At 37.0% G+C, this 19,406-nt stretch overlaps 1 protein-coding gene across 1 annotated transcript in view; it reads right to left on the reverse strand.

Annotated features, from left to right (window-relative positions):
- Window positions 1–19,406, reverse strand: part of dync2h1 (dynein cytoplasmic 2 heavy chain 1) — a 114,798-nt gene that overhangs the window by 8,464 nt on the left and 86,928 nt on the right. The window contains exons 86-92 of the mRNA XM_015045830.1: window positions 16,834–16,909; window positions 15,786–16,012; window positions 14,350–14,454; window positions 11,023–11,139; window positions 9,233–9,340; window positions 7,783–7,884; window positions 1,895–1,984 (exon numbers count right to left, since the gene is read on the reverse strand). Coding sequence (XP_014901316.1) covers window positions 1,895–1,984; window positions 7,783–7,884; window positions 9,233–9,340; window positions 11,023–11,139; window positions 14,350–14,454; window positions 15,786–16,012; window positions 16,834–16,909 — 825 coding nt within the window. The remainder of the gene's footprint in view (window positions 1–1,894; window positions 1,985–7,782; window positions 7,885–9,232; window positions 9,341–11,022; window positions 11,140–14,349; window positions 14,455–15,785; window positions 16,013–16,833; window positions 16,910–19,406) is intronic.

Consider the following 19,406-nt stretch of genomic DNA (forward strand, 5'->3'; position numbering starts at 1 on the left):
GTATTTTTTACTTGTTTATTTCTTTTACCTGTTTTATTTCCCTGGTCTGGAAGTCTCTTGAAGGAGACAAAAAAAAAAAAAAAAAAAAAACCGTCACAGCAGCCTAAACTCAATAACAGAACAAAAAATGTCATAATCAAAGTGAACTCATTTAATCTTTGTTAGGAATGGGTGATTTTTTTATAGCATGGTATCAGTCTGTATTAGAAATTGGGCATTGATCGGCTTTGACAATTTCATGGTCAAGTAGCTCTGACTAGCTAACACATCCTACGTAAAAGATAATGGTCACATTGACATGACAGATTTTTGGGTAAAAGTTGTTGCAGCAGAAAAAAAAAATGAATGGGAAATTCACAAAGCAGAGCAATCTCCAGGGCAAATAATGTGTTTTCAACTAATATTGTGATTTTAACACATTATTAGCAAACAGATTCTCATCAGGTCACAGTTATCCTTTTGGCAGCCATAAGCACAACATTTGGAATGAAATAATAAAACAAACTGAATGTATTTTTTTCACTTTTTTGATTAAAATTTGAATAACTTATGGCAAACTCCAGATTTTGACCTGACATAATGCTCCTTAAAATGTGTAAGAGCTACGTCTAAAAGGAGAAATCATGTTGGAAGCTTTCAGAAGTTAGTTTTTTTCTATGATTGTCCATAAGACACACACAGCCTTTGTGTTCCAGAACAACAAGGAAAATGCTATGGATCTAATTTAATTACAAGGATGCACAAACTCAAGTTTTCTTACATTCAGCACCAGCAAATATCTTTGCATATGTGCCCCTATGTTTGCAATTTTAAGTATACTGAGCAAGTCAGATTAAGCACAAAAATTGTTAGAAATTTCTAGACCTATAATTTCTAGAGAGGTTCTGCAACAACAGGGAGAAGTTCTTCTGATTTGTGTAAATCAAAGATTAGTAGGTTAAGGTTTTGTAAAAAACAGGTATTAGATTTTTGTCACAAATGCCCTTATTGGTACAGCTCGAACTTTGAGGAATATATGCTAAAGCTTGGCAGTGTGTGCTAATTATACACAGGTAACTTGGGGTAGAGTTAAAACATCTGAGCTTGCTTATTGCCAGGGTTGATTCATATGTCTGGGGACACTGTGCTGCTGGCCCTCGGTTCTTTAGCGGCTCTGGATGGCTCTGCCTTGATTAGCTGAGAGAATACAGAAAAGCTGCTAACACAGTTATCACTCAGCACTGATGAGCTGAAAGAGACAGTGAAGGACACTGCAGCCTCCAGACAGACACACATGAAGACTGATAGAGTTCAGGTAGACAGTGAGGCTAGAATAAAGGATAAAAAAAGAGAGAAGTGTCAGGAAGACATATGCACAGAGAAGGACAAGCAGGCCTGCAAACAGAAACAGGCACACAGTGCTTTGCGACGCACTCCAATAATGAAATGCATCCACACAGAAATGAATTATTTTTAGATGTCTGAGTGTGTGTGTGTGTGTGTATGTGTGTGTGTGTAGTAGTAGTCTGTTGGAGCATATTGAGGTAGGCGTGCAGTCAGACACAGCTGAGAGGAAGAACCCTTATTTTCTGTCACTGACCTAAGAGTGAGACTTCCTACAACATTCTGCTATCAGATAATGTAGAAAACTGTGAAATGATTTCTCTGGTGTATTAATTAATAAGCACACCTATAAATAACTCTCATGATTATAAATCAAACTTTAAAATCCTGCATCCACGGCATTTTTGTCACCTTTGGATAAATGAAAAATAAAATAGAAAAATTAAAAAAAAGCATGTGATGTAAGAAATTTAAAATGCTTTATACTAGCATCCATTACTGGGCAAAACTCCTGAGCTTGCAGTTTTTAAGAGGAGAGCATTCATTCCACGTATGCACACTGTTGGCTTACCTGTGTGGCTAGAGCCCGTGCTACAACAGCTCTGAGGTACTGCATAGGCTCCTCTGGTCCTTCCCATTTATTCTGCCATGTTATGGGACACTGACGCATTGGCGAACACATAGAAAAAGACAGAAAATTTGGTCTTAGATCATATAATGAAGAAAACACTCCACCTAATATGTAATAAATGTTGCTACAGCATTTATTTGACATTAAAACTATTTTAACAAAAGACTCTTATCATTCTCTGCTCTCTCTCTCTCTCTCTCACTGATAAAATACTTTCCAATGATAGATAGATATAACTGAGAAGCTTTAACTCTGCTCAGTTTTTCTTTAACTGCTCCTAATACTTGCTTCTCAAAAGTAGATTTAATCTTCCACATGTTTTCTTACGTATCAGGTAACTGCACACCCTCCTCTGATACACAATCATACAAGTAAGTAAATAAAACCTCAATTAATCATCAACTCAAGTAATATTATGCTCATGCTGTCTCATTGCATAATACATTCTATTATAATAGAATGCATTTGAACCATACTGCTAAAGCAGAGTGGAATATATTGCTGATACTGTTGTATCAGCATTATGCTTATAACATTATTTTTAAATGATAACTCAGTCATTTCCTTTTGATGTGTGACCTACAAGCATTGCAAAGGCACAGACGAGTGTGATTGTTTTCATGTTGGTTGATAAGGAGTGTTACTATCTTCTCGAAAGCAAGGAGACCTTGAGTTACCCGGGAATGTTGATGGAGTTTACTTCTCATTAGGCTGGTTGAGACTCCTCATTTACAAAAACCATTGAAGAAGCCGCAACTACTTTTAAATAATTAGCGTAGCAGCATTGTGGGAACTCGTTACAAAAATAAACAGTGACAGTGTCAGACAAATTGGTTAGGAAGCACTGTGAGACTACCAGGTTTAGCTGTGGGACTACCAGGTTTAGCTGTAAGACTACCAGGTTTAGCTGTGGGACTACCAGGTTTAGCTGTGGGACTACCAGGTTTAGCTACGGGACTACCAGGTTTAGCTGTGGGACTACCAGGTTTAGCTGTGAGACTACCAGGTTTAGCTGTGAGACTACCAGGTTTAGCTGTGAGACTACCAGGTTTAGCTGTAAGACTACCAGGTTTAGCTACCTGTTTACTGCTAACGGTATTAAAAGTTGGCATCTCACTTATGCCTTCCAAGCTGTACTAAATTAAATGGTCTCTTTAATAAGTATGGGATGTATTTGGCTATCTCTTCTTCAAAAGCTAAAATATTCCTAAATGAACAGATTAAAAAAAAAAACAGTTTGAGATTTGAGACATTTCTTCTCTAGTATACTGTATAGAAAAGAATTAAGCTGATCTACAGACTAAAATATTCTACAATGTTCACATTTTTAATAAAAAAATTAAAAATGTAAACTAAATGAGAGACAACAGTTATGTCTCAAACAGCTAAAACATCCTGCAGTACTTACTGTGAACTCTTGGACAAAAACAAAGAAAGGTCAAACACTTATATAAAAATACAACAAAACATGAGACTACAGATTGTGAATTTTAGATAATCCAAGGATCAATATCAGAAACTAATTAAGATGACACTTTAAAAGTAGGAGCTAACGTTTAGTCTGTGTCATGTCGGAGGTACAAGCAAGGGATTTAAAAATGTTCTATAATCACTTGTCATTTTAAAAGGAGAAAGATGCCAGAAAACAACAATAACTGAAACAGGGTGGTACATAAACTACATTTTTTGATAATTTGATCAAAAAATTATCAATAATTTGATCATTAATATGTTTTTTAACCTATTCAAGAACCTAAGTTTTCCCAGAAAATATTGATATTCTTGCAATTACAGCTGGTCCTGAAAAACTCAAGGATGCCAAAGACTGCTTCACTTCTGATAAAGAAATGTCTTACCAGCGTCACATCTTCACATTAATGATCTTTACCCTAACGAAAGGCACTGCAGATATTTATTTCTGTTTTGCAGTACTGCTTACCACTCTCCCCTGATGGGTATCTTGGCCACTTTCCAAGCAACTAATTATGTTTTACTGCACAGCTGAGCAGAGGGGCAGCGGAGCTGATCTCTCACAGCTATGCATACCATATTTTACATTATTACAACCCCAAACGGTCCATTTTCCAAATAGATAAATCACCTCTCCAGCTCATTCTGGTTCTCTCCCCCTAGTTGAAAATGGCCCAATCAGTGACGGGTGGTTGAAGCCTGTGATCTGACAGTTATGCATCATAATGTTTTCTGAAAAAGTCTCCACAGTTCATTTACAAACAGGCTTCTGATGCAGTGGCAACCACCATCTGCTAACTAGATAAATATTAGATGTAATTAGGACTTTTTGAAGTAGTAGTTGCGAAAGTACTGCTTCATGTCTTTGAGCTCAGAAGGTCATAAAAACTGATTTTATTTGGTTTTATTAGTAACCTTAACTTAAACTGTTCTGAGAAAAAAACAAGCCCTGCAGAGGCACCAAAGTCAGCATAGCTATGAAAAAATAATTTGCACTGGGTGACTTCATTTCACTTTGTCACTGCGTGTCCTCTTTGTACTGCTGGAGGAACATTGGCTTACAGCAGTGATGTCTAATGCATTGCCAAATGTGGCTACAAAAGTCATCAGATGTTTGATAAAAAAAAAAAAATTGGCAGCAAATAAATGTAGTGTTCATCTAAAATGCCCCGGCCTGGCAATTCAGAAAAGCATAATCAAAGATGAAAGTCACTGCTGTTTCTCTGAAGCTTTAGAAACCATTATGTGTTTGATACAGTGACATGTACATGTACACAAATCAGTCATGACTTTTTTTTTTTTTTTTGGTGGTAGACCTTTTAACTTTTATGGGTTTTCAGCTTAGATAAAATTTGACACACAAATCCTAAAACATCATCAAATTTGAATTTTTGGGATTTGATGCTCTGGCGACTCATTGTTGTGCTCTTTGGGATTGTATGGGAACTTTTTTCAAAGTCTTCAGCTCTTGTGCAGGAAGAAGAAACTCTACTGGTTGGGTAAACATGTGAGCAGATTAACACAGGGGTCTCAAACTCCAGTCCTCAAGAGACAGTCCTGCAACTTGTAGATGAGAGCTTAGTCCTACATCCCCTGGATCAAAATATTTCCTAACCATGCATCAAATCTTAGAGTTCTAGTGATGAGCTAAAAATTAGAGTCAGGTCTGCAGAAGCAGAAACGAGGCTAAACGTTGAGGACACTGGTCCTTGGACTGTTAGGATAAGTGTTGTTAAAATGTGACTGATCATGATCGACGTAGATGTCACAAAACAGGCTTAGTCAGCAAACAGGGTAATGCTACGTACTTCCTGAGAGATGCCTGATGTTAAACCGTTTTTTATCCAGTGCAATCTGTTCAGCCACCAGAATGTAAACTAGAGGCTTCAATAAATAAATAGTTAACTTCAATTTTGAAATGTTTTAACACAAAAGCTGTTATGAAACTGGTTCTGGTCGTGCCATGCATGCTGACATTTTGAAAAACAGGATGAGGACCAGCTGTTCTGCAGGTTTGTACAAGAGAAAATGGAAATAAAAATGTTGTGGAACACCAAGCAACGTCCTCCTATATCCTGCAAGCCAAATTAAGTATCTACATTAAGTAGATGTAACGCTATTTTTATATCATTGCTGCAATATTTGAGTAGCCTTTGAGTCAATTCTGTTGCAGTGAAGCACACGTGAGGTACACCTTGGCTTGTGAAAGCCGTGACCAAAAATTACTGCTGTATGAGGACATGTCCAAAAAATCTGGGGCAGCCTGGTCAAATTGTGTGCTACAGTAAGCCCCTCAAAAAGCACTTTGACATAAAGACACACTTATGTTGGCTCCATGTGTTGTGTTAAAAGATCAAGGTGCAACGGGGGGTTGGGGGGTGGGGGTTGAAGTCAACCTGCCACTACTTCACACCTCAAATTTACCTAGCAAAGAAGTCACAGCTGTGTACCAGCTGGCTTGTAAAATGGTAGCTTGACGTTGCAGCTCCACTGTGTGACGGTGTTTACAGAGACTATGTGGCCAGCTGGGTTGGGATTCAAAGCAAAAACACAGATAGCAGCTCTGTGTGCTGCATGTTTGACACATAATTTCTTTACATTAAACAGACACTGGAAAAATCATGATGAACAGCATAGACTCAAATGTGTAGCAAAGCAATGCCAGAGTTTTATTTTCCAACCGATCGATCGATCAGTCAATCAATCAATCAATCACCTATGACATTGTATCTTCTTGTTTCTTGAAATGACAGGCAGGTTGGCAGGGATGTTTCAGATCCCGTGGAATATCTTTTCACTCCTACTCAATTATTCCTCCATTAGCAAAGAGTGATTAACGTATCGATATTACTCTCTCAATTACGTTTTCTTAACCATTTCCCGACTATTTTGATAATGACAAAGAGATACCATGCATTACGCTAAATAAGGCCAGATAAAACTTCAGACACTTGATACTTATTGCGGCATCAAAAATACGATTTCAAACATTAGGAATGGTGCAAACAAAAAATTTGCAAAATTAGAACTATTTAAAACTTTGAAACAGAAACAATGTCCAAGTAGAAACAAATCAAATATGGTGTTGAATCATTTGAGTTATTTATAAAATCATAAGCTCAGCGCATGATTGTTTTTTTGGGGGGAAGGGCGGGGGGGATTGCCACTTCTTTTTATTTTTTTTTATTTTCTTATGTAGAATACTGTATCCATATTTGGGATCTGCATTGGATGTTCAAAAGATGGAAATTTAATAGAAAAAAATAAATGTCAAAATAAAAAGATAACACTGGTTCATGCGATCACTAAAATCACAGAAAAAGTTGAACAATTGTCCAAGGCTTGTATCCTAAAATCATAATCTAGGGATCTTTAAAATTATTAGCTATAAAAACTATAAAATTTCATATGATGTCAATTTCTTTTCATCTGTTTCCTTTGCTTCCTTTCTTTTGAACATTGATAAAGCATTGATAAACATTGAACATTGATGTCCTTTTTGTTTAATTTTGGTAGATGTAAACAATTATTTAAAAACCAAATTGCACACATGCTAAATAAAAAAAGGTGCCTAATTTAGTATTGTATGGACATAAATCATAGGGAAAACAGTAGAAGGGTAACAGATTGGAATAAGGAAAAATAGAAAGCATAATGAAGTAGCTGTAAACTAGAGAATGATGAGGTAGAAATGATTAGTGGGTGAGGGGGACTTAATACCTGCTGATCATTACAAAAAAAAAAAAAAAAAAAAAAAAGGAGAAATGTACTGAAGAAGGATTTTGGCCCAAGGCTTCTCTTAGGGGATTATAAACACAAAAGAAATGAGATGGGAACTGGGAGTCTGTTCCCCTCCACATCATCTTTTCCCTTTTGTCCTCAATTCAGCCTTAAGATATACACAGATACAGATTGTGTTTGTAAGATATCTACATGTCAGAGCCGTATACTATGTGCCGTATGCTACCGTGGCCTTGATTTCTCCACAAAGTTTTTTGCGATAATTCCAAAATAACTGAGGGAAAGGAAGGCATTATGTTATACAACAGTGGAGGAAGACAAAAATATATAAATATTTAAAAGTAATGTATAAATCTTTCTGTGGAAAACATGTTAAATCTCAGTGATTCAAGTAGTTTATTTTTTTCAGCAAGTGCCAGGGAACTCCTTCAGGGAAAATGTGAGGCAGCATCTGATTACTTGCCACTTTATAATTCACCAAGAAAAAGAAAAAAAAAAAATCTGTACCTGAATAGACAATTTCTCAGCAAGACTAAACTAGTTTTATAGTTGGTGGTCTTAATTACTGCCAACTCTGCGTTTCCCAGTGTAACCCCTTCTGGGAATCAGTTTCTTACCTCTTGATTTAGCAGGGCAGTGGCCAGTTTCTGAACTTCAGGGGTTAACAGTTGGGTTCCTCTGATGACCTTACTCAGTGCAGCGAGAGACTGGTGAATACTCTGTGACAAGAAGTACATCTTAAATACAGGACATCCTGTCCATAACACAAACTGTACAGCTGCTCACCAAAAGGTTTACTGGAGTTACCCTGTCCATAATGACTGTTTGTGCACAGCATAACAGACTTCTTTTTTATTTTCACTAATTTACTAAATAATTCACTAATTCACTAACTTGAATTTGAAAATTTTTTATATTAGAAAAATACACCGAGTTTAAAGACACAGAAGGTCCGTTTTGTAGCTTGGTAAAAACCAGCCCCCTTGTACTGTGCTTTGCTTCGTACAGAGGGATTGGGGTCTCGCCAAATAACTGCTTCCTGAAGACGGGGACTCTGTTGATGTTTTAAATGTCACCCAATCACTAGCGTTTGGCTGTGTCCGTGTAATGTGCCAGCTTGATGCTATGAAGCTTGCAGGAAACGGTGTGCACTGTTAACTACCATTCTCCTCTGCAGAAAGAGAAGTGCTGAGCCGAACGAGGCAGCCGTTAGTGTCAATTCAATATCTGGAAGAATGACCAACGCGGACTGAATGGCTTCATTTACTTCCTCCGCTGCCACTGCTAAAACTACAGGCACACTATAATTCTAAAATGGTGCATAAAGTCAATGGCATCGTTCACAACTTCTGCTTCTGTTCGCTGATTGGCCCACTGGAAATTCTACCAGGGAAATCCAAGTAAATGGAAGAAATCCCAGCATGTTTAACTGAACAGCAATGTCATGGTAGCTTGTCACTTGTGGCCATTTTTAGGTGATGTTTTGATGAGAGCTCTGTATAATGCCTAAGCTATTATTATTGTTTGCATAACCTAACCAGCTTAAAGTTCTCCAAAAACTTTGCACTTTGGTGTGCATGATACTTTCTGTTCACTAATGTTTTCCAGCAAACCTCTGTGGCTTTTACAGAACACCTGTAATTATATTGGTAATCAGTTACACAAAGTCGAATAACCTAACAGGTGTCTTCTGATGACAACTGTCTTCAGTGCATTATTTGGAGGTATCAAAGTAAACTGGGGTGAATACAAATGCAAGTCACACGTATCAGATTTTAATGTAAAAATAATAACTGAAAACCATGTATATGAATTGTGCATGTGTAGCTGCAACATGAAAAAAATGCTGAAAAGTTCAAGAGTTATGAATGCTTTTGTAAGGCACTCTATGTGAGGCAAAGCTTGCCAAATCAATAACTGATTTAAAAGCTTGTTGTGTCAATGGCATTTATGTTGAATCCCTGTGCTCTTTAATGAAATCCTTTTCACAAACGTACACAACAGACACAGGAATCAGCAAACACCATTTAAACAGAATGAGAAAATAGTTTTGTCACAGACACACACCTGGACCAGGCGGATGGCATTAAACTGCTCCAGAGCAATGAACGATAGGATTGGTGACTTCTGACCTTCTGTAGGTGGCTCAACCTTCTGATGGATCAGAGTAGAACCCTGATAGAAAGCAGACAATGACACCATCAGCTTTCAGAACTGCATAGTATCCACATCCACAACAGAACATTTTTCTGCAGTGCAGTTAGACTAAGAGGATGTGCATTACTGATAAAACACCAGATGTAAAGATTTAAAAATAACAAATCTAATGCATAGAATCAAGAAGATGTTAGGTGAGTAAACGAGGCAACAAACTCAGATGGGGAAGTATAATGTGTTTTCCAGACATATAGTGCCATTTTATAGCACAATCAAGTAACTAAGTTAACGTCGGTTGTTATAAAAGTGTTGAATATCTCAAATACGACGTAAAATAAATTTGACATCGTAATTTAATGATTTGAAAGTGGGCTTCTGTCTCTTTAAAAACTGCTGTTATTTCTCAAACTCCACCTTTCTAGAAGTCATTTTTATTGAGAAGTAGCTCGTATAATGAGCTCAGCAGGTGCGCAGTTCCACCAGGTGTTTGCTAATTGCTGTTGACTAGTCTGAAGGAGTTGAGCGTCGGAGTTGCGGGGGGAGCGATTCTCTGTGAGGCAGAAGCTTGGAAGCTAGGAGCTTGTGCCTCGAAGGCGGGGCTAATTCCACCCAGGTGGAACCACATCTGATGGTTTCCATGGAAATTAAACAAATTCTCAAACAAGCTTGAAAGAATCAAGGCAACATCTTTGATGAGGGAATGACATTATAACATGATGTAAAGTTTAACAACGCCGATTTTACATGATGCTGCCCTTTTCATGAAGAGTGCAGACTTCTTATCTGTGCTGTTCTGTACGTTTCTTGTACAAACCCACAGTTAGGGCTGTGAGATGCATGAATGTGGATGTTGAAGAGTGCGGCAGAGCAAAGCTGCGATAGCCTAACTGCAGCAGTCCCATTATCTGTTCAAAAGTATAATCTAATAACCGCATTAAAATGATCTGTTTTGTTTCGCTTCTCTCGCTTCTCCCTCAACGACAAACATTTTTACAGTGAACAAATAGTTTGTATGCATGAAAGTGCTTGAATGTGATATTTACAAGTTACACTTCAGCAGTTGACAGACATAATGAACTTAACAATGCAAGTCACACTCTGAGGCACTGATGGTCAAACACTGTAGGCCGACTCACGACTGATAAGCAGTTAGCTGAAAGCATACAGCAGCAGATTTAGAACAAAGTGTTACAGCTGTAATGAATGACTCAGACATTCTCTGTTCCTCTGCAGGTAAAAACAACTCTGGTTAAAATGAACTAAGAGAGCAATGAGAAGCTGAGCAAAGCAAAGGTGCAAGGACAGAGCAAGCATGTGTGCTTTATAGCACTGGAGTGAATAAAAGAAGCAGAGCAAGAGGACGGGAATATGGAAGATACATTATTTAATATAAAGGTACATGTCCGTTTGACTTAAAAAAGAAAAAGGTGCCTGTCTCCAAGCAACCACACACAAGACTGCTGGCTGACTGGGCAACCTAGGACCTATTATACTGTGACTGTCACTGACGACTAATTTACAATTATCTCTTGGCTACTTGCTCTGATATTAGCGCCGCAAAATGCTGGGGAATTCACACATTTTCAATTATTGCATCCTGGAACTCTCCAACACAGAGGAATCACAGACATTTTAAAAGGCTGAAGCAAAACCAATATTCGATTCAGAAAACCAGAAATAATTTAAAAGGATGAACTGACCTGGTTAAGTTTCTTCCATAAGTTGAGAACAGGTGAAAGTCCATTTGACCACAGCTCCCGATCAAATTTGGAGCCTGTTGCCACTGAGCGGCTGAGCACACGCAACTGTGAAATTACCTACAAAAAACAGTAAAAAGTCAAACAAATATGCAAACAGGGATATTTTCATTCATGCATCTCTAATTACTCTGTTGCACGTAAAGCTGAATTACATGCAACCTGTTGAAACCTTTTTCTGGATTTTACAAAAGGACCTGATTAAAGGACAATTCCTATTGGAAATGGAGGCCTAGACATAAGTAAACTGGGCATTGGTGACTATCTATCCTAGGAAAAACAATTTTTTGTTCCTATTAAGCTGTAGTGTACCAGGATAGCTTCTTAGGTGTCATTATTTTTCAACAGAAAGTATATGTCATAATCTGGCATTTTTCATCAATTAAGTAGATGAACACTGCTAAAGTACTGAGAATAATTATTAACCAGCGACAGTAAACTAAAGGAAAGCTAACTTTTCATTCACAGCCACTCTGACCTGAGGTAGGTCAGTCCCACAAGAATTTGACTTTAATTTTTTAACAGCATGCTCTAAAACCGCCGCATGTGTGCGTGGGTGTGCAAGGTTAGTTGCATAGCCCACAGACAGTCACATTGGTCCTCTAGGGAATAGAGAGAGTATATTAGGGGGAAAGAGAGAATTAAAAAGAGAGTGCATGAAAGTGTTGGTGACAGATGACAGCAGGAGGGGAGACAGTAACATATGTGGAGGACAGGTGAAGAAAGAAATGCAGGAACACACACATACACACAAGCACATCTATGTAAGTACCTTGTAAGTGCTACATGAATTGAACTTGGTTGCTGGTTTGAGTGATCACCAGACAAAGACCAAAGATAATTACAAGTAAACAAGGATGGACGAGAGCTAAATTAGTCTATTCTTTTTAGGGATGCAAACATTCAATTTATGATTAATTGTTGATTAATTGATTATTAGATTAAAATTACTTCCATTTCTATTTACTAGAAACTCTTTCAATGTCGTAGTGTGGCCACCATCCAGAAGAGGGCGAAGCTAGTTTTCCTTAAGCGGAGTTGATGCAGGGGCATCCCAGAACAGGAAAGAAAAACCGCCCACTTTATGTGGATCTGCTTTGAAATATAAACATTCGACAAGTCCCTCACGTTTCAACTTATTAGCGCTCAATCAGTTGTGTGGAGAGCAGCATTAAATTCTCAATTAGAAATTAATGATTTACTATGAAGGCGGGGATGTGATGACACAAAAGTGAAGGACAAAACACAGAAGAAAATCCAACTTGATGAAGAAAGACATGAATAGAATAAGCATGGTAGATTTTGAGGGCGGTCATGAGTTAAAGGACTGCATGGAGCAAAGTTATAACATACCTGCGACAGCAAACATGGCCACCTTTTCAGAGGGATGCTGAATTGAAAGCATGACTAACAGCACAAAGTGTCGCTCTCACCACAGATTGTAGACTGCCCTGATGTCACATCACACTTTTTGTCCTTTTCTTTGAGACGTGATGACAAGTAAAGTCTGTGGTTCTTCTTACTGTATGTAACGGTTCTCTTTTCATGGGAGAATAGATGCTTCAAATAGTTTATTCTTTTTATCTTTGATTTTTCTATTCAGCGTCCTAAGGGATTCCTGTTTTGTTATATCTTAATATGTCTAAGTTCAATAATATATGAAAAATAAAGCAATTTCCTGTTTATTCAGTCAGTATGTGGTACATCTGACACACACACACACACACACACAAAATAAAATAAAAAAGAAATCAGTGTTTCCTGTTATGGGAAGATGGTTGACCCTCTTGCTACAAGAGAAAACTCAGTTTTCTTTTTTTTTAAGAAAATGGCCGCTTATGAAATAATAAGCAGCCATAGATCAACAAGATCAATCAACTTTAGTTTAGCTCATTAATTGATAACTTGCATTAGTAAATCCTTTTCTGTCCTGTCAGACTTTGTTAATTTGATGTTCATATTTCCCTGAAAAGATTTATGAGAATGTTTTGTGTTTAAAAACAGTAAACAGAACCATTCACTAAGGAATAAGGTAATATAATAAGTCTATACTAAATCTTCTGATCTTCAAAACAAAGTTCTTCATTGATGAAGCCAGATAACTCTTTGCCTGAATATTGTAGTGAAAAATGCAATGATTCAGATTTTTAACAAGTCAATAGAAAGCAGAAAATAAACATGCTAGTGTTAATCTAGAACTTAAAGAAAATGTATGAATGGAAACATTGGTCAACACATACATTGTTTTCTATCAATGCAGTTGTATCTGCCAATCAAACCTATATACTAAACATATATAAGAACGCTAATATTGCATTATATTAGCTTTATTACAGTTAACAAAAGAGGAGTAAAGGAGGAGTGGTTAGACCACCATGTTGAGAGTAAACTGGAGAAACTCTGGTGGGACAAAATATCTATTGGGGAAAAAAAAAAAGAAAAACTGGACAAGAGACTGTAGTGAGTGAATCAGTGTAACACTGATGAAATGTAGTGTTATTTTACTGCAATTTGAAGCTGCCAAGATTTCAAGCATGTACTTGGCATTGATTTTATTAACTTTAATGATCTACTGGACTGGAACTTGGGACAAGGTCTAAATATAAAACTTGGATCAGTATCAGGTAACAAAAAAACAAACAAAAAAAAAACTGATTGGAACATCCTTGATACATCCGAGTGAAAAATAGTAGGCGTAATTTTATATCTGCCTGCCCTGCTTGTAATTTCTTCAGGGTTAGACATATGAATGACAGTGAGTTTACACTGATCAAGGAGACATACTACTCGGTTCATCAGAAACTTGCTACACACCTTCCGGTTTCCATTTTTGTGGAGAAGAGTTCATGATGCAAGAGAATATATTTGCCCCGAGGACACCTCAAAGGTATGCAAAAACAACTCAGAGATCAAAGTTGACCATGAAAAGTTGACTTTTACATACTTTCCTTTTTGGGCCCTAGACCTCAGCCCCATTGAACTTCTATGAGGAAACCTTAGAGGCAAGGAAGCCAAGCACTTCTGACATCAAAAGAAGCTCACTGAAACACTGTCACGTAATGCTGTAATAGAAAATCAAACTTCAGGAAAAGCCTCCTAACTTGTGGTTAGATTTTGGATCCCTGCGTGTAAAGATCCACCTACTTTATTTTTATTGACAACTGTAAAGACCTACACCATTATGTCTGTCTTCAGGAAAGGTGTGGTGCTGATTGGGATGTGTGAGCGAATGAAGAAGGAGGGAGGCTGTATGGTGGTGTCTGTGTGAACCTGGGAGCTGATGATTCTCTGTGAGGATCGCTCTATGTTGGCAGGGAGACCGAAGAACGCAGGTCTGTCATCCTCTGGGAGATTCTCCACCACACTGCGGTAATCCTGAGAGGACACACACAGACACATCATCTCACACACATAGCCATAGTGCCGAAAGAGAGAAAAAAAACCTCCTGAGTTCCTGTTATTATAAGTCACCTTCTTTAGATTTAGCTTCACTTAAGCTAAATATTGTAGACTGCTTGTCACTTTGTTTTAATTATTTTATAATAAAGCATTACAATTGCATTTTAAGTAATACGTTTGAGAAATAAAATTACTTAATAGTTTGTGATTTGGCATAGAAAAGCTAACAGTATAGCTAGCTGATATAGTAATATTCTGCATTACTTTTTAACAAAAAATAGCACACTGTCCATAAAAAATATCAATAGTTTTCTAAAATATAAATAAAGAAAAAATAAATCTCAAAACTTGGGAGTAGCTAAAAGTGTATATTCTTTATTTATTACATCTATTAACCTCTGTTAACGTCGCCTAAGGAAGCAGTCGACTAATCAGAGTTCCTGTGGCTGTTTTCACCAGTATTTCTCTCTTTAGTTTTTAAAATCTTATTAAAAGGTTTTTAACAAAATATTCCGTAGTATTAACAACTAATTTTGCGTGGCTGCAGACTAATACATAAATTATGTGCGCTTGGATTTCTGAAATTTTTTGGAAAAGAATAAGTCAGAAGTGATTCCTGCAGAGGGCGAGGGCAGAAAGGAAAAGCCATGTTTTATTATTTTTATAGTTGCCATAATCCTTTCATATATAGCACGATTATAAATCTGAGCTGTAGTCATCAGAGGGAAAAAGTCAAGCAGATTAGTTTAAAAAGCTTAAGAGTCTATATTGGAACATGCCAAATGGTGCTTGTACTTCACAATATCTACAACAGCCATCTGATCACTTTAAACCTCAGTGACTGCTGTCAGATATTGTTGCCTCGCAAGATGCAATTGACCCAAACAGATAAAGAGGAATTAGAATATGGAAACTGTGCTTCTATAAGAAAGCTTTATTAAAAACTTTGCACATTTGCAAAATCTTACAGTGGGAATTAATGCTGCATTCCATTATCACAGTACAGTTGTTGGTGAAAGGAAATGCTTTGCTAAACAGTATCTTTAACCTAAAATTTATCTAGCACAAGATAACAATATTAAACGACTATAAAAGGGTTCCAATGTTAATTCAGAACAATCATTCAGTTTACTTTTTTTTTTTTTTTTTTGCTTGCTTGGGAAGCAGTTTTAAAACTGAACTGCCATGTCACAAAAATCATACCATGCTGCATTAATTGTATTCAGTCACACACTCCAAACACTGATCTACCCATTGCTGCAGTGTTGGATTTTTTTTTAACCGTCTGTGTCATCTTAGCAACTTACCATGATGGAGCAGGAGTTTGGGAGGCTGATTTGAGATGGAAAAATGCGTCCCACCCCTTTACTCCTCCTTTGTCCAGCAGAGTGGGTGGATGAAAGGTGTTTTGCAGAGAAGAACTGCTCGAGGTAAGAGCGCAATATGCGGAGATCGGAGGGGTTGTCTATTCGTCCGCCGTAGATGGCGCTCTCCAACAGGCCGTGGACAAACTCCCACTGGAAAATTTTACCACCTTTGACATAAAGAATATAAACAGAAAAAAAATGTAAGCTATAAAAATGTGGAGTGAGTTCACTCAAATGGAAAACAACCCTGTCTGGGTTGCACTGTTCCCAAACAATTTGTTCGAAAGAACATTTTGTGGGAATAAAGAGAACAGAGCCACTTCATTTGTTGGAACAGCGCACACTGTGATTTGCTCATTGATTGTATTACACAGTGAATGAGGGCTGTAAGATTTAGGAAGGTGTTCAAATGGCTAAAATCACACTAAAAAAGCCAAGAGTACTGCTTGGTTGTAGTTAAGGAAAAAAAAAAAAAAAAAAAAAAAAAAAAGAAACAAAGGTCTTAAAGGTCAGATGACCTCCAATTTTAAAACAGATATCCATTAAATCTGTTTTAGAAGCTGCGAGATTCACTTTTTAACCCATTGAGGACACATCCCATTGTAAAGAGGATTATTCAGTTCACAGTTTTGGTTCAGGCATCTGTTAAAAAGATGAAGCTCAAATCTATCACCCACTAAGGAGACTGAGCTCAGTAGTGAATTATTACAAAAAAAAATGAAAACATGGTGTATTTGAACGCTGCACTTTAACACTAAGAACTCATACTAAGTGACCATATGTGAAGTCACATTCAATGAGGATACACATTAAAAAATCCTTTATAAATTCCGTCCATTTACCATAAATAGTGCCACAAAGGCATGTTGATTCATATTTGCTGTTGAAGTGAGACGCTCATTTGTGAGGAGTCTTCGCAATTTCCAGTTATTCATTTTCTGCAGATGCAAAGAACTACCTACAGCTGTCCAGTGTGCAAAGCTCCTACCGTCAAAGAGCCTGTCGATGATCTCAAAGCCAGCACGGAGGTCAGAGAGGGAAAACTCATAGAACTTTGTCCATCCCTGAAAACAAAACACATTTCACATTACAAGAATTTAAAGCTGAAAAGATAAAAGATAAATTGTGTTGTTTTTTTTTTATTTGCAACTAGATAATCATAAATATAGTGCTGTTATGTTTCACCGCCTCTAATTTGAGACAATTATTTATAAATATTGCAAGATTTGCTTCAGAATGACCCGTCAAACGTACCATCCTTAATCGTCATTTTAAAAAACAAACCCTCAACACAAAGTTGCAAAAAGCAGCTAAAGTTACATATGTGTTAATTATAAGAACATCTGGAAACACTTTTTACTTGGATCCAAACATTAATTAGCCGAGTTTGTGGAACATCGAGTTCTATCACGTCTATCACATTCGAGTATAATTTACGATTCACCCCTGAGACCCATCTTGTTTTACTAACAAGACAAAGAAGAGTCGTAGAAAAGAACAACTTCTGCTCATCTGTGAGCTTCTAGATCCCATGCGCATCGTTTATTTTGGTATTTTGAACTTTGATTGAGCCAGTAGTCCATGTTTTAGTATTGGACTGCTTGGACTGCGACTACTTTTTTGCAACAAACTTCGGCTGAGAACAGGAACATACACTCTGTTCTGAAGCATTGAGAAGTAAAGGTGAGCTTTAGGGTTGAACAATCAAAGGCCAATCCCAGCCAACTCAGATTATCACACATAAGAACACGCCAAGACAAAAAAGCAATTACTTGGTGCTGATCATTTCAGAAAATCAACAGAGATGTTAAAATGTAATGGAGTGTGAGAGCCGTCTCAGGTTGCATTTATGTGTTTAATGCACTTCACAGCGATCCAGTCAGCTGATGTAATCCGTTTATGGATGCTGCAGTGGGAAAAGGCATTGGAGCAAAACTTTGAGAGTATTTTTAATAACTCTGTGAGTGATGAAGTGATTCTGAGCTTCAGTTTACATTCATTCGTAGTGATGGGACTGGTCGGTATCACATTTGATAAATGTGCTGACAGATGAATGTCTGCATTCATTCTGTTTATACATCACTGGCTGCTTATTTTGTCGACTGATAAAGACATAGATACTTCTATGAAGGTATCTATAACAAGAAACATATATCCACTTTTCAAACCTTTTTTTGTTTCTGTGAAACTTTCGGTTAATATTAAGTGTTTTCTGCACAACTGTATTAATAGAAGAAATATGGAACAAAGGATGAAAAGCAGACAGGGAATTAAATAAAGAAAAGTGTAAGTAAGTTTGACTAATTAGAGGGTTATTCTGGAATAGGATGATAGGAGCTGAGAGATATTACAGGCGAAAGTAACAAGAACATGAAAAAAAAATAAGTTTAGTAAAGTGACAAATATCAAAACAATATTAAATATGGATAATAATGAAGGCTATATGCAAATTGTAGAACACAATTATTACTTCACACAATAATATACAAGAATAAAAGCTGAAAATGTGACGGACAAATAAGGTTAGTTTAAAAAGTAAACTCACTGTGGTATGAAGGGGGTCATAAGAGTCATTACCACACTAATGCATTTACCTATATATATATATATATATATATATATATATATATATATATATATATATATATATATATATATATATTTCTATGAGATTTTTCTAATTTAAAAAGTTACAGATGCCATTTCTTAGAAAACATAAAAATGATATAATATCTATGTGAAGAGAGAGTGTTGGAGGTTCTGGGCTGGCTGGTGCTTCTTAAATGACCGTACTGTCCATTTTTTGTCACAATATGTCATTATTGATGATACTTCCTCAACTACCATCACTTGTCATCAAGTGACTGCATTTTTAAAGCATGCACCTTCTGAAAATCCCTTGACAGTGTCTGACATTATGGAGGCTGGGGAACCAACATTTCCATTGTCTGACAACTCAGGGAGCAAAAGCATTAATTCAGTTGTATTGATCCATTAGTCTACCCGCAGCATGAACGAGGAGTATCGGGTCAACAGGCTGCTCTAAATTCTTCAAGTGGGCGCAGTTTTAAATTGTGTGGTGTGCAGTCTGGTGTGGTGTGCAGTCTGGCCGAAGTTCCCCGAAGCCTGAGGCCCAGCACAACGTTAAATACGATTACAGAAGTCAGTGAGGAAAACAAAACTGACCTCTGGGGAAACAGTTTTTTCTTTAACTATTTATCGTAAGTGCTTGTGGATAATGTGTGAAAATGAACTAGTTATAAATTCAGACAGGTGTTTGCATATAAAGATGTGCACAATGATTATGAACACTACGGTTATGCATCTAGTTAAAACTAGAATGAAACGACAAAACTGAAACTGGACAGGGAGGCTTCCAAGAATTGAAAGAAATAACCATTTTCTTACAAAACAATTACCCTTTAGTACTGGATTAAATACTTCCCATTCAAAGAATATGTTATATAAAACCAAACTAGAACTTTCAGCCACAAAAACATAAAAACAGACATCAACAGCATCAGCATCACTGTGATGCCAAATTTATATCAAACTTAACAA

The sequence above is a fragment of the Poecilia latipinna genome, unplaced genomic scaffold (genome assembly GCF_001443285.1).
Source record: "Poecilia latipinna isolate Pla-1442-1.1 unplaced genomic scaffold, P_latipinna-1.0 Scaffold746, whole genome shotgun sequence".
NCBI lineage: Eukaryota > Metazoa > Chordata > Actinopteri > Cyprinodontiformes > Poeciliidae > Poecilia > Poecilia latipinna.